This window comes from Nesoenas mayeri, assembly GCF_963082525.1.
Source record: "Nesoenas mayeri genome assembly, chromosome: 3".
NCBI classification, from domain to species: Eukaryota; Metazoa; Chordata; class Aves; order Columbiformes; family Columbidae; genus Nesoenas; species Nesoenas mayeri.
This window is the reverse complement of record NC_137544.1, coordinates 105,590,795-105,607,595: the sequence shown is the minus strand read 5'-3', so window position 1 is coordinate 105,607,595 and position 16,801 is coordinate 105,590,795. Positions and strand designations below refer to the sequence as shown.

Sequence of the window (16,801 nt, the reverse complement as noted above, 5' to 3'; positions counted from 1 at the left end):
GAACAAGTTGAACTGGACTGTACCTAATACTGACCCCTGGGTAACCCCTCTAACTACAGGCCTCTGACCAGACTCTGCCATACAGCCAGTTCATGATCCATCTCAACATGCATCCATCCAGCCCGCACTTCCCGAGCTTGCCTATGAGTATGTTGTGAGAGATGCTACCAAAAGCCTTGGTCAAGGTAAACAACATCCACTGCTCTACCCTCGTCTACCCAGGCAGTCATACCATCATAGAAGGCTATCAGGAACTACAGAGGATTGTTAATGTGACAGCAAATTAAAACTGAATATACTTGGAATTCTCTTAGAGATCTGTTGTGAGATAAGGGAGACTATGTTGTTCAACTACTTTTTTTTTTTTTTTTTAATGTGTTAGACTAACAAATGAAGAAGGGCTAACAATTAAAATAATGGTAAGTTATGTATTTCTAGGCAGGCCTATTGACTCTTAATAGAATTTTTAAATGTGTTGTTTAAACATTTTTTGTAAATCCATCCCTTGTCTTCCAAATCTAGTTAGAAATTACTTCAATTGAAGCCCAAATAAAATATACTATAATAGAAATTGCTTGGAGAGGATTATTCACTGCATCTCTATCACCATATCCAAAGAAAACATTTTTCACTGAAGCGTTATACAAAAGTGGTGTTTCTCTTGTCAAAGAAAGTAAACACATAAGAAACAAAACCATTCAGGTAGTTGACATCAGTGAGTACATATACATGTCTTTCTGCTGCACTTGCACACCTTACCTAGTGTATCATCAATACAGATGTATAGAGAAAGCAACATGATGTTATCAGAATCTCACTGCCTTTGCTGTAGCTAGTATTTTTATGCCTGGTAATCACTTGACATACTCAAAATAATGAAGATTGCACATAAAAGCAAGGCAATCAACTAGCAGCGGTGAAAAAGTGCAGATAGAAAATGGAAAAAGTCTGAGATGAAAACTGTTTCTTACGCTGAACAGTAATATCAGGTTATTAATGGCTTCTTCCCTCTATACAGTCCTGAAGTCAGAGAGGCTTTGATTTTAGACAGTGTCATGTAGTACCCATTTATTAACAGGCCTCTTCCGTCACGTTTAGCCTGCGCTGGGTGGAAAAGGATCCAAAATGAAATGCGGGAGAGTTTCAGAGCCAGTGTTGTATCCCGTTTTTAAAGAGTGTAGTCATGTGAGAAAACATGGTGGAGGTGATGGTCTGAATCAGTGTAGCCCAAATGTTTTCATGTCAAATAGTACTTTATTATATGTCTCTCAGTTTTCAGCAGCCTTTATTATGCCACAGGTAAAGAAAAGCAGGCCAGGGAGGTCTCTGTCTTGCAATAATGTAATTTTGTTGCCTGCAGATTAGCTTTACCTTTTGGACAGTTACCATGTAGGTGGTAACTCAGGTTTGAGGTAACTCCAGTCACTCAGGTTTAAGCACAGAGGCTTTGATTGATTGGTTCAGCACTTGGTCAATCACCTACATGTATCAATTATAGTTCATAGTCAGGATTTTTCTCTTTCTCTTCTTGGTCAAAAATACAAGGGAGAATTTCCATGATTATTTTGTTTGGAGAGATTTTTTTCCTAGGTGGTAAAGATATCCTGTTTCCTAGATTTGTGAATCCTTCAGTTATTGCAAGTACATCGTGCTATATGTAGAATTATATTTTCTTCAAAAGTGTTTGTTTTGCTGCTTACTAAAATAGTAGGTTACAAAAAAGGTATCCATTAAATAAAAAAGGAGAGTATGGTTTGGAGGTCTGCTAACATCAGAAGGTACTGGATCTGAATATTAATGAGTCATCTGGATGATAAGGTAATAGATGATCCTCTGAGAAGTGCTAATAAGCAAATGTTGAGTAACTGACATAGATTAAGAAAAATATAACACACATGCACACACATTTGTCACTTACACCTCTCCTCATAACTATTTTTAATGAAGGGCGAAAAATCTAGTTTACAAACACATGCAGAAGTTTTGGCTGCAGTAATCCCATTTCTTCCATGACTGGAAAATGCATAACTAAATCCATGTTGACTGTGCCTATTTATGGAAACCTGTTTCATTAAATGTTCATATACAATATATTGATGTATTTAAACATACAGTAGAAGTGTTTTAACATAGTAGCTCTATTTTGAGATTTGCTTATACTTTGCAATTTTCTTGCTTAATGTGTCTTTTAACATTTGCCCAGCCAGTCTCTCTGTCTCTCTCTTTCTCTGTGAGGTTCACATGTAAACTGATTTAAAGATTGCATAATGACTGTTTGGCATATCCTACAGGCAAAGGTCCAGAAACCCTTTTTGCTGGCTATAACCTCAATGATAACGAGTGGCACACAGTGCGTGTGGTTCGGCGAGGAAAAAGTTTAAAGTTAATGGTGGATGACCAGCAGGCCATGACAGGTAGTGTGGCATTGTGACTTGGTGTTACTGGGGGGAAACACAAAATATGACAGAAGAAAAATGCCTTTATCTGAAAGCAACAGATACTTTTTTTTTTGGGGGGGGAGGGTGGATAAGATCAAAAATCCATGTTACACATCTTGAAATAATGCTACTACAAGTATATTATTAAACTTTATATTAATTGTGCTCTATCATTGCTATTGAAATTAATGAAAAACTCCATGCTGACCTAAATGAATATTTTTATACAGTAATTGGAGAGAAGTCATTTAATACATCACCAATGAGAAGGCAAGTAAAACTGATTTGGCAACACCCCGGGGTTATACTAAGGTTAAACTCTAAGCCATTCCTGTAAGAAAGAATTTCATAAATGTTTGAAGGATATTCCATTGTGTTTTAAATCTTGCATCAGCTGGCCTCAATAACTAAATGTTAGGCAACAGTTTTTTTCTCAAATACTAAAATAGCAGTTGAGATGGGAGAACAAACATGAGATGAATGCAAGCAGCTGTTAGAAACATATTCATTTATGTGTGTTATCAGAAATGAGAAGATTTTGATTTTGTTTGATTAAAGAGAAATCTTACACAAGTGTTGTTAACAGCAACAAACCTGGCTTCTGGTCCCGATTCCTTGCACAATACAATGTGCCTAATTGCGCTATCTATTTAGTAGTTTACTTTGTTTTCATGTGGTATTAAATAGCTTTTATCATTTATTCTAAGCTTGGTTAAAATGGTAACAATTTTAATAGGTTTTTAAAAGGAAAGCACCTTCTTTAGTAGTCTTCTTTACCTGAGCAGAACACTGAATACCATGTCACTGGTAGAAAAGTAATTGCATGGATTCATATAGCTGCAAAAACATATTTTCTAGAATCAGAAATTACCAATAGATCTTCCAGAACTGAAGCGAAAATTTAATCTGAGTGTGCGATGATGCTTTGGGTCATTCTTCCAAGAAAGCAGATAGCCTAAACCAGTTATTTTCTTTGTGAAAATAAATACATAGTACTGGAGGAACTACACTGAAAAACATGATAATCTTGCTGCCTCAACTGGCAGCTCCAATAATATGGCAACTTCAGAGACATTTGCTAGTTAGAGGAAGCTGTTTTGATCTGAATAAAATAGAGCATCTGAAACCAAATACAGATTTTCTGGGCTCCTCATGGCCGATTTTTTAAATTTACAAATACTACGGGTTACAAAACCACCCAAAAGTACTGTATTCGCCTTTGGGTTCAGCCCCAGTTGCTCAGCACAGCTTCAGAAAAGTTCAAAATATATGTGAAGGTTTGTTTCTATCATGTGTAGTCTAGTCAGAGGAAGTAATAAGTAAAGTCCACAGGACTGTAAGTTCTGGTAATCACTCTTCATTGTGGATAATTGTAGTCATGATGAAATATCATGGTCCCAGCAAATACTCGATACACCAGAACAGGCTTCCTAGAGAGGTGGTTGATGCCCCAGCCCTGTCAGTGTTTAGGAGGCATCTGGGCAATGCCATTAATTAACATGCTTTAACTTTTGGCCAGCTGTGAAGTGGTCAGCCAGTTGGACTAGATGATCATTTTAGGTTCCCCTCCAAATGAACTATTTTATTCTAGCTGTTAAAGCCAGTGAGTCTTTTCAGTTGCCCCCTGATCAAGCAAAATCTTCCTAAACTCCCTGCAGGAAGTTATGTGGCCCATCTGTGGCCTTCTCTATCAGTGAGGTAGGAACTGGCATGAGAGAAGAAGCTAAAAGGAACTTCAAAGTCTGATAACATGAGAAACCCACTGTTAGTCCCAGGAATATTAAATTTTTTACATGGAAAAATCATTATTGCTATGCAGTACTGTGAATTTTTTTATTTTTTTTTTCAGCACAGTGCATTGCCAAAGCCTTCATGGGCTTAAGTTTTCACTCCCATCTGTCAGAAGTGTACACAATGCAGTTTAATGTGTAGTAGCTTTGAATTTCCTAAAGATGTAGTGCAAGAGTTGCCATATCAGATTGGAGTGCTCTTGTTCTAAACTACTTAGAACATATCTTTCTGATGTCCCACCAATCAGAAAAGTGTTTAAAATATAAATGGGTAGTTACTCCTGTGAAATATTATTATTGTTATCTTATGGGAACATGAGGAAAAAATGGACTTTCTCCCCAAAATTCCAGCTTCTCCCTGCCATGCACTGTGTTTTCCTTTTTTTGATTCTATTTCCTATGTCACACGTGAAAAAAAATTACACCAGATCCAGAAAGCTTAAGCTGAAGGGGAAACCAGTAAATAATTCAGCCTTACTTTCAATTTTTTACAGGTTATAAAATTATCACCTTTTCATCCATGTACTGAGCTTAGTTATCTTGGACAAATGCGTAATTTGTGCATGGATAAATAATATCTTTCAGAATCATAATTAACTTTCATTGGAAGTCATAGAGGTGGTTTTGAAAATTTTTATGGATCATAGAAGAGTATTAATACTTGCAGCCCTGATCCACTTTGTTTTTGGGAAATGTATAGAAAACAAACGTGGACTGAAGGAGGTCACTACAGTTGGATAATGGAAAGGATACCTAGTTTATGGTTATGAACAGAAAATCGCTTGACCTTTTGTATGTCCCATAGCCTTGCAACAGGTAATGCATTCTGTGCACCAGCCTGACAAGTTAAAAACAAAAAGCCCAACCTTGTAAGCACAAACTGCACTCTCTCTTTTTCTTCGTTGCTGTAGCTGCGAATACTGTGGAGCATTATGTGAATTCTCAAGTCCTGTTAGCATGTTTGTACAAGTGAAATGTTAAAGGGAAAATTGGGATGTGAGCCCAGATTCTGGAACTTTTTTACTACTATGCTCAGGAAAAAAAATACATTTAAGATAGTGAATGTAGTAAGGATGCTGTGCTTCAGGCCAAAGCTTAGTGGAGGTTTGCCATGACATGTATGCAATGCCATCTGAAGTGATATAAGACTGGAATACATAATGTTCCTTCTCTAAAACATGATCTTCAGCTCTCTCGCTGTGATCTGATAAGGCTCTTGGCCTTATAGTTTGGCATTTTTCAAGACAGTTTCCTGAGTCATTGCTGCAAGGAAGAACCCACCTTTGCTATAATAATACATCAGAAATGGTGTCTTCAGAACTGATGTTTAGAAACAAGAACATCAAGAAGGCTGTTCTTGGTCATTAAGGTGCCTCTTACTGTGCTCAGCCTGAGTGACTGCAGATCCCAGATGCTGATGGTGTTCAATGACGTCAGTAGAGTTAGGTCAGAATGCATCCTGAACCTAAGCAAGATGCTTGTAAATTTTTATCATAAATTATTAGAGCATTTTTTAAACTATATTAAAGCTTGCAGACCTGTTTCCACTGTAATTGCATTAATACCTGTATTTGTATCTCAGTGCTGTGCCTTAATCCATTTCTGAATCCATCTCCCTGAGAAAAGTCCAAATATCCATATTCATCTTGCCCCTATCCTTTCCCTGTTCACGCACACATACATGGACACTTGCTTATAAAAACTATGAAGATACAGCTAAGCCTGCCTGAGGGCTTTCTGCACCACCAGTGAACACATCCAGCCTAGGTCAGGGCTCACATTCTCCTCTTGGAATAATATGTTCAGGAGAGGACAGAGGGAAGTTGGTCTGTCAACACCTTTGCACTGCAATTGTGTGAACTTCTATTATAGAGAAGTTTTATTCCAGTGTTTATTCCAGTGCTTATTCCAGATTGGCTGGGTCTGCTGTTCACCTTCTTTGTACTCCATGAGAGATATGAAGCATCTAAGGAACTGGGAAATCTAGTCCATGGTTTGCAGGAAGTAGATTAAGTGGTAAAATTGATTAGTAATAAAAGCTGTTTTGTCATCATACCCACACAATGTGACCATGAATCAGCCTTGTGATAGTACTGCCCTACTTTCTTGAAATGTGCATGAGAAAAAAAAAATCTGTTAGAAAAGGAATCTCTTCAGTCGAAACAATTTTGATGTGCTGGGTAAGGTATTTAATAATTACCAGAGAAACTTTCTGACCTGCACACAGTGTACCCTGGCAGTGTTGATCCTTTCCTTCAGATTAGCTGTACAGTCAGCAAACCTTGGGCTTTCTGCTGTGCAGGACTTCTTCCATGACAAAGAAGGACTCAAAGGTAGCTGTGGGGCTTGGTGTTGGCCACCTTTCTGATGTAAGCAACTGTTGTTATTTTCAGGAGTACAAGACATTGACTTTCACCCTTGCTACAGGCTTTCTACTTTGTCTGTCTCTTAGGCTCTGTCTCCTCCTCCCATGGTTTATCCCCATATTATAAAGCTACTTGCTTTTAAAGGAGGCTCTGTCCGTCCTTGCAGCACAAAGTTTTGCAGCAAGGCCAGCATTACTGTACCTTAAGATAGCTAAAACATGAGGAGTATTATCCTCCAAACTGTTAGGTCACTCTTCCATGCAATCTAACATAGTTTTAGTTCTGAGATTTGCCTCTGTGTTCTTCACACTGTGTTAATTAATTGCACTTGCTTATAGTAAAACTATATGTCTGATTAAGTGTATAGAATCATATAGTCATTTCAGTTGAGAGAGACCCTCAGGATCATTGAGTCCCATCATAACCTAACCTAACTCTAGCACTAAACCATGTACCTAAGAACCTCAACTAAACACCTTTTAAACACCATCAGGGATGGTGACTCCACCACTTCCCTGGGCAACCTGTTCCAATGCCTGACAACCCTCCCTGTGAAGAATTTTTTCCCAATATCCAATAGAAACCTCCCCTGGTGCAACTTGAGGACATTTCCTCTCGTCCTGTCACTTGCTACGTGGGAGAAGAGACCAATACTCTCCATGCTACAACCTCCTTTCAGGTAGTTGCAGACAGTGATAAGGTCTCCCCTCAGCCTCCTTTTCTCCAGGCTGAACAGTCCCAGTTCCCTCAGCCGCCCCTCACAAGACTTGTGCTCCAGACCCCTCACCAGCTTTGTCAGCCAACTCTGCACTCTCTCTAGTACTTCTATGTCCTTCTTAATGATGAGGGGCCCAAAGGTGAACACAAAGTGTAGGATTTTTTTGACAGTTTGATATACTGTGATATTGTGCTTCAGTTTAGAAATCTTGCTGTTGGCTTTATGCAAACATACTGAACTCAGTGGAAAGGCTCCTAGATATTTACCAGAAGTCTGGATGAATTTAAAAGAATTCTCTTTGGAACCAAGAACTGGCCTTGCACATTCTGAAAAGTGTGAAGTTCATGCAGATTCTTAATCACATGGTGTGCTTTTTGACCTCCCTTTACTGATGCTAACATGTGTTTTCTTGTTGCCGTTTAAAGGTCAAATGGCTGGTGATCACACGCGACTGGAATTCCACAACATAGAAACAGGAATAATAACAGAACGGCGCTACCTGTCTTCTGTGCCTTCTAATTTCATTGGGCATCTGCAGAGTCTTACATTTAATGGCATGGCATACATCGACTTATGTAAAAATGGAGACATCGATTATTGTGAGCTTAATGCAAGATTTGGATTCAGGAACATCATAGCAGACCCTGTAACCTTTAAAACAAAAGCAAGTTACGTTGCATTGGCCACACTACAAGCATATACATCTATGCACCTTTTTTTCCAGTTCAAAACAACCTCTCTGGATGGATTGATACTTTATAACAGTGGCGATGGAAATGATTTCATTGTGGTTGAATTAGTAAAAGGGTATGTATGGATTAGCATAATGACAAAAAAAGTCTATTAAAAAAAACATATATAGGAGAAACACAAGAGAAAGTTTAGGATACAAATCTTTGTCTTTTTATTCATGTTAAACTTCATATGCTTTATTGTGACTTTTTCTTTCAGATGAAGCTAGATGCCTGGAAAATATGAAAGTAAATAATAGGTATAACTTCTATAGCGTTTATCACAACAAAGTACTACTTTATAGCCTTCCTCTTGTTCTCTCTCTACGTATGTATATGTGTGTTGGTACACAAAGCATTCATTACTTTCCAGAAACTTGGGACTGCATCTCAGTTCATCTAAAGAATGGTGATTACTCTGAACTAAGACTGCTTCCCCATTTGGCATTCATTGTTGTCATCCGGTTTTACCAGTACTACTGAGGAGCATAAGGAAATAAGAAATATTAGACATCTTAATTAGTGCCCCCTTGCTATATAAAGAAAAAGGAAACTTTTCCATTTTTTTCTCTTTTTCCAGGTATTTACACTATGTGTTTGACTTGGGAAATGGTGCAAATCTCATCAAAGGAAGTTCTAATAAACCTCTGAATGACAACCAGTGGCACAATGTGATGATATCTAGGGATACCCACAATCTCCACACTGTAAAGATTGACACTAAAATCACAACACAGAGCACAGCAGGAGCCAGAAATTTAGATCTCAAAAGTAAGTACGGTAATTTATGTATAACCCACAGTGAGGGTCATTACAGAATGGTAACCCACATAAATCATGTATGTAAACTGCAGTATAATTTTGTAGTACCAAATGAAATGTTTTATTTGTTAGTAATTAATCTGATCGCAAGAGATGACATCGTTATCTTAGCCTAGCAATGCCAGTTTACTAGTAGTTCTGCACAATTAGGTACTACTTTAAATGTGTGAAAATACCACAGGAAAAATAGTAGCAAATGCTAAAACACGGAGTGTCACATATATACCAAAATATAATTGGGGGGCTGAAGGGGCTCTAAAATGTCTATGAAAAAGACTTGATTTTTTTCATGAATGTAAGTTTTGTAAGTGGCAGACAGAAGCCACAGCCCAAGCTTTACAGTATGACTGCAAAGGCTTTACAGAGCTGATGGTCTCTATGTTAGAGAACTGGAGAACATTTTGACCTGTCCCCCACTGTTCGGTATTTCACATAAAACATACCTTTTGTTGAGAAACTAAATACAATGAGGTATTTTGATATCATAAAAATATCTTGCAAGTAAAGCAATTTATGTGGCAGTCCTCTAATCAGTCAGATATAGATACAAGTTACTAGATGTATTGAACCATGAATATACACTCACCTAAATATATAATGTGTTGTAATTTAAATTTCAAGGGTGGGATAAACTCTGTTTTATAGCTCTAAACCTGCATTTTGTAGGTCCGGCTAAATTCTTAAGATCTATTTTTATAAACCAAACTGATACATATGTATATTTTAAAATAAATAATAGTATTAGTTGTAAGAATGGGATTCTGAAAAGCTAGTTTGCATCAGAAGAAAATATGTTTTTGAAAGAATATGTAAGTACACTTTTAAAATACTGCCTACCTAATCAGATATGAGGAAATAGTTTTGGGTGCTGTGCAAAAGTGTTGTATATTCTAACATTCTTTAAACAAGTTCTCATTAAGAAAACCGAAATCTAATAACAGTCAAAGAAAATGTAATAGTTCAAAATCCAGGATGTTCAAAGTAGATATTAATTTTCCATCAAGAGCTTATTCCTTACTGGATTTTCTTTTAACTACCTCTGAGTTACAGATAATAAGCTGATCCTAGTAATTATTCTGGACTTTGTGATACTTTACATGTTTGCTTCAATTGAAAGTGCTATTAAGATTGTAAGCAAGACTGTGAAAACTGTATCTTGATATGTCATAATCTTCAATAAGAGCCTCTTTTTCTTGATACTTGGTTTATCAAGTAAAGCTTTTTGGATAGCTCCATTATCAAAATCGTATTTGAAATCTGTGCCATGTTCATTCTCATTTTTGCATTCTTGTAAATATGGTCGATATTTATTGAGGCAATCTAATATTTCAACGTTATTTTTGATGCTGTAGAGAAAGCATCCACCGTATTCTTTCACATTTTTTGCAATAATAGGTACTACTTACACATATGCATATGTATGTATATGTATTTAATCTGTTGTTTTGTTCCACACTCCCCCCTCCCCCCCCCCCCCCCCAATATTAATTAGACATGAGTAGGAAAAAAAATCCTGTTAAGAACTAAGTTAGCAAAGTCATCTACATCCTTTCCAAAAAGAATGTAGCGGTTTGGTATGTTGCATTATTTTAAAGTTTGAACAATGTGCTTATTAAAGGCACTAGAGGGCACTGTTATTTCACTAAATGCACTGCTTAGTGCATTCACAGAAAAATCTCATCAGAGAGAATAACCTATAAAATCCAACATTCCTTTGTTTTCTTCACTTTGAAAATTCTACTTTTGCTTTACCCTTTTGAAGTAGAACTGTATCCATAGCTGGTGCAGTTTCTAACCTTGAATTTTAGTGGAAAAAACTGAAGAGCAAGAAAAAACATAATGAAGCAAGGAAGGTGAATTGTATTAGGTGGTGATTTTCTGTAATTCACCACCCAGGACGTGTGGCTAGTAAAACAATAACAAACCTGGCATATTCAGTACAGTAATGTATAGCAAGGATCTTTCTAAAGCTAGTCTAGCACACACAGGTCCTCAAACACTGTCTTCTCATAGCAGTATGTTTAATTTTATTTTTTTAAATATATTTTATTTTCTTTTACTCAGTCAACTTCCTTAAATATGGTACAATATAGTCATGTGAATTTTTGTTGGATTTTTGGGGGAGTTCAAACTGATACATTTTAGCCAGCAAAATAAAGAGGAAAAAAAATATGCCTTTCATTATTATTTTTTCTTCCTTTGTATTCAGTCGAAATGCTTTCCCGTAGCTTGTTCTTACCTATTTTATGTCAGTGTTTCTTATGGTGATACATCTCTGTTATGCTATAAACACTTTGCTGATACAAGCAGCTATGGTTAATTAATTGTTCTATATTATTTCAGCCCTAGCAACAATGTAAATTCAGAATTATTCTTCTCACTAGTGATATCAATAATTCTGTTTAACCAGAGTTAGCATTAGGTAAAATATGAATGTCTACAGATACTACAGAATCTGTAGCCTTACTGAGTAATTGTTGAGTTATGAAATTTCAGATGCTGAAATCCAAGCTAATCCTGGAAAAGTAAATCAATATATGCAGGGTTTTTTTGCAAATGCACAGTGAATTCAGTACAAAGATATAACACAGATTGTGTTGTAGAGCCTGCACAGGATTTCAGTTGCCTGGGGAAGCAGACAGTTGCCATAAAAGTATGGGAGAGAATTTCCACTATACGTTTCCTAAAGGGTGCAGGATTTGGCTATGTAACGTAGAAAGTCCATTATTTCAGACATGCATAACCTCTGGTACAATTTCAGTGGATTGGAGTGGATACCTGTGGAAGCACATTAAATTATCCAGCTTAATTATTGCTATAATTAGGTGGGTAAATTTTAAATTGGAGACAAATAAATGAGTGAAAATAGTTCTGTGTTTGGATTCCAAGAACTGTGTTATTTTTTCTAGCGGAGAAAATTAGCAAAGTGTACTCAGATGCAGTTTTAGCAGATAACCCATGAAGATAAATGAGTCTTAACAGCAAAGGCAATGCAGCTCAAGCTTGTCAACATTCAGTTACATGGAAAAATTGCTTTAATGTATTTCATGAGCAGATTCCCTGTCCTGCTTTCAATATAGCTCCAATGGTTCACATGGCTACAATTCAAGGCCTTCACAGGCTGAAATTGTTGGGTAGAGGGGAATTCATGCTTGCTCTACTTAGTGTTGTGCTTTTATGGTCTTGAGTGGTCTAGGTAGCCTTGAAGTGGCACAAAAATTCAAGAGGAAGTGGAATTTGACTTGTGCTGTTGTTCGTCACTGTTGTCAAGAAAAGATTGTCTCCTTTATTCAGACTGTAGGTGTTACAACATCTGTAATATCTCTTCCCTCTCCACATTTTCTTCCTGTGGTGCAGGAAATTGGAGTTCTGTCTGATTTTTTTTTTTTTTTAATATTTGAAGATGCATGATCGGCTGTCAAGGAGGAACAACATCTTCAAGCATGACTTCATGTCCACTTTTACCTACTAGAGCTTAATCTTCTTTTTCCTTTCTCTTATAGCAAACATGCAAAAACCTAGAAAAATCCACTCAGAATGACTGTCAGAAGATCAAAATATTTTAGCATTTTAATTGTTTATAAATTGAGACAAAAAGTTGAAATGTTACTCTTCCACAAATTGAAAAGCTAGGGAATGCTACTGTTATTTTAGATTTAACAATAAATGGTTACAAGCTTTTCTAGGACTTGATAGTTTCAGTACTTCAGTATCCCACCCTATTCCAGACTTTCTAGCTGTGATGCATCCTCCAGGATGAACTGCAGTCATACTAATTTTGATATTGGAATAACTATATTTTGTTTTTTAAAATAAATCACCATCACAAAATAAATAAATAAATAAATAAAAATCCTACTCAAATCAACATTTGTGGTTTGATTTTTTGCTGCCTGTGCAGCATTTCATACATCTTCAAGACATACTTTTTTGAACTGACATCCAAACTTTCAACTTGTCTCTCTCTGTTATTCTCTTCCACATGGCCTTCCTAAATGTCAATTTTAGAGTCCATTGTAAGTCACATATTATTCCTGTGCTGTTATATCACTACATCATCAAAAATGCCGTTCATACTGGAGCATACATCAGAATCAGCCTCCTTGGATTTAAAAATCCTGCCTGGATATCTTGTCTTTTATTTCCATAGCTCTTTGCTGGCCTCTGTCTTCCTCTGTTCCTTTGTCAGATATGGGTGCTGTTACTATATACATTTGCCTTTCCATTTGCTGTTTTCTCCAGTAATGTGAAAACAGCATGCTCTGAAGCATCTGTAAGAAAAGTAATCGTATTAATATCTGGTGTCACTTCAGTGGTTTTGCAAAAGTACTTTAAATATGCTACTTACGTGTACATAAAGACTCACTTATAAATTAATTCTTCCTTGTAAACTTTCAATGCAATTAACTAAATTATCGGTAGATTTACTGGCCTGGCATGTTCATTGATGATTCATGATAGTCACTTAATCTATAGATATTTCATTTGTCTGTCAAACAAGGTTATTGATGCTATGAAAAACTGAACTAAAATAGTCTCGACCATGAAGAAAATTTCCTGTTCCAGCAATGCAAATGAAAATTATTTTAATTTCATATAATATTTGTCCCTGTTTTTTTATATTGAGCCCATTATTCTTGTTACTGCATTATAAGTTCTTCTCTATATTACAAGGTCTCTGTCAATGGCAGTGATCCTTCATATTTCTGTTACTAAGAAACAAAGCTTTAAGAAGTGGAGAAAAGTATTTTATATAAAATCACAATTTTGTATAAATTAATGAGTATTAATGCTTACATTTCTCAAATAAACATGCATGAGCTAATTGTAATGACCTTGCCAGTGGGCTGCGAACTCTTCATGCAGAAATAATGTTCTGTTCCAAATGCAGAGCTGCAAATACTGTCAACCTCTGTACAGACAGAAAAACAAGGATCATAAAACTGAACGCTCTTCTTTGAGAAGACTTCCTGTATAGCAAAGATATGAGAGCAGATTAACAATAGGAGATAAGACAACCTGGCTGAGTGCAAATTCCTTTATCCTCCTTCCTTTGCAACTTGTCACATACTGCTTCGAAACAGCTATGCTGTGTACAAGGCTGTGAAAATAATTTTGGCAATGCTATCCAGATCTCAAAAATTATGAGATGGGAAAAATTAAAAATCCACTCCTGTACTTCTGGATTAAATAAAAATTAAAGAAAATACTCTAGTTTTTGTGCTGAGCTCTGTGAATTCAGCAACCTCGCGGTAGTCTTTGAGATCACTCCATGGTGAGAGAAACTTTTTGCTTTCTTCTTCTTCTCCCCTGCTCTTTTCAGCCTTTTGCACACAGACAAATGTATAGATTTGCCTACATTTCTACAGCTGTTTGGCATGCAGTTTATTACCATTGCTGATTGTGGAATTTCTTTCCAGCCATTCTGGAACACTAAGTAAAAGTTATGTTAAGGATTATATAGGAAACACGTATGGTCTTAAAACTTACCAAAAAATCTGGATATTTGACATAAATACATCCCACGAGACCCTAGCATCCCCCTGGCCAATAAGTATGTCCTAAACTTGTTTTCAAAATGTGCTGCTGTGGGTATGAGAGTGCGATCCTCATGGATCTTGGTGTTCTGACTGAACAGTCCTTTTTTCAAAAGAGCTGTTTCATTTAATATCTTCAGAGTCTGGAGGTGATTGTCTTGATCAAGCAGTTAGCAATATTAAATAAGAAGTTGCCCTCTGCAAACCTTAATTCGAAATGGGAACGTTTAACCTCTCCAATTTTTGGTACCTTTGTGTGAAGATTTCTTCTCTGTTTGGAAAAACAAGCTCTGTTAAGAGCATGTGTTGGCTATTGAAGCAGAAAATGAGTAAATTATTTCAGAAGAATATCAGTGGGTAGGCAAATCTGAGTATAATATGCCATGAAAATATGCACTTCATTAGATTTTTGTCTTTTTTTCAGGTGTTTAAAAAGTAAAAAGTGGTCAGAACAGGAAAGAAATTAAGGACGTTTGATGTGCTTGACTGTCTCCACCACAACCATCCCCCTCATACAGAGTAACTGGCATAGCATCAGTTCTGTGGGAGATGGATTACCATACACATTTATATGGCAATTAGATTTATTATTTACCATTTAGCATGCATCAGAAACTTTCCTCACAGTTCATTGGACAAGCAAACTGCTTTGGTTTTAAATCTGTTTAATCTTTATCAATGCCAATGCTTTCCATCTAGCGCTTGGGTGGAGGTGGGGGATGTGAAGCAAAAAAGAGTCATAGAATCATTTAGGTTGGAAAAGACATTTAAGATAATCAAGTCTAACTGTTAACCTGGCACTACTGAGTCCATCACTAAACCATGTCCCTATGCACCACATCTGCACTCTTTAAATACCTCCAGGGGTGGTGACTCAACCACTTCCCTTGGCAGCCTGTTCCAATGCTTCACAACCCTTTCTGGGCAAAAAAAAACTTTCTTAATATCCAGTCTAAACCTCCGCCATTGCCACTTGAGGCCATTTCTTCTCATCCTATCACTTGCTATGTGGGAGAAGAGACCAACACCCTCTATGCTAAAACCTCCTTTCAGGAAGTTGCAGACAGCGATAAGGTCTCCCCTCAGCCTCCTTTTCTCCAGGCTAAACAGCCCAGTTCCCTCAGCCACCCCTCACAAGCCTTGTGCTCCAGACCCCTCACCAGCCTCATTGCCCTTCCCTGAACTCTCTCCAGCACCTCGTTGTCTTTTCTGTACTGAAGGGCCCAAAACTGAACACAGTATTCAAGTTGGGACCCCATCAGCACCAAGTACAGAGGGTCGATCGCAGCCCTAGTCCTGCTAGGCATGCTATTCCTGATACAAGCCAGGATGCTGTTGGCCTTTTTGGCCACCTGGACTTGTATTCCGCTGTCTGTGGATCAACACCCCCAAATCCTTCTCCACCAGGCAGCTTTCCAGCCACTCTTCTCCAAGCTTGTAGCGCTGCCTGGGGTTGTTGTGACTCAAGTGCAGGACCTATCACTTGGCCTTGTTGAACCTCATACAATTAGCCTCAGACCATTGGTCCAGCCAGTCCAGATCCCTCTGTAGAGCCTTCCTACCTTCAAGCAGGTCAACACTCCCACCCAACTTGGTGTCATGTGCAAACTTACTGAGGGTACACTTAATCCCCTCATCCATATCATTGATAAAGATATTAAACAGAACTGAGCCAAATACCAAACCCAAATAAAGTGTCTGGAAATCTGAGAATTGTCATTGTCAAGAAAATGTTAAATGTTTTAATGTAGCTGTTTCTTCTTTGAGAATACATATTGTTTGAGAGCAGGATTTCTAGGGAAAAGGTGGATTGTAACCTGAAGAAATCTAGGGGAATGTTCAGATTTGAGCACTTACCTTTTGAGTATCAATTTTTCTCTATTGAAAACTTAGCTGCTAAGGACTTTGTTGTTGCTTCACACACACACACACTTCCTACTACACAGCTTTACTTACTTGTGAAACACAGGCTTATTTGCATAAGCATTGAGAAGTTCTAAACAGAGCCAGAAGTTGTAATAGGAATGAAAATTGAGCACAAAGAGGTGAATTTGAAAGTGGAGAGCACATCCAGCACAGCTGAGATGTAAAACAGCAAGCATCGTAGCAACAGCATAAGAAGTTTCTAGACAGAGGCAAATTTGCATCAGGTGCAGAAAGTCTTCAATGCAGTTGGGGTTGTTCAGCCTGGAGAAGAGAAGGCTCTGGGGAGACCTTATTGCAGCCTTTCAGTACTTAAAAGGAGCCTGTAAGAAAGATGGGGACAGACTTTTTGCAGGGCCTGTTACAAGAGGGCAAGGGATAATAATTTTAAACTAAAGGAGGGGAGATCCAGGCTAGATATCTGGAAAAAGTTTTTTTTACAATGAAGCTGGTAAAATACTGTAACAGGTGGCAGA

General features: G+C 37.4%; 1 protein-coding gene across 22 annotated transcripts in view; it reads left to right on the top strand.

Annotated features, from left to right (window-relative positions):
- The window catches only part of NRXN1 (neurexin 1), a gene marked incomplete at both ends in the record, with an annotated part of 724,694 nt that overhangs the window by 335,109 nt on the left and 372,784 nt on the right, over nt 1–16,801 (top strand). For all 22 annotated transcript variants that reach the window (XM_080342501.1, XM_080342500.1, XM_080342497.1 and 19 more), the window contains 3 exons: nt 2,292–2,414; nt 7,738–8,119; nt 8,624–8,814. In XM_080342501.1, the coding sequence (XP_080198627.1) occupies nt 2,292–2,414; nt 7,738–8,119; nt 8,624–8,814 (696 nt within the window). The remainder of the gene's footprint in view (nt 1–2,291; nt 2,415–7,737; nt 8,120–8,623; nt 8,815–16,801) is intronic.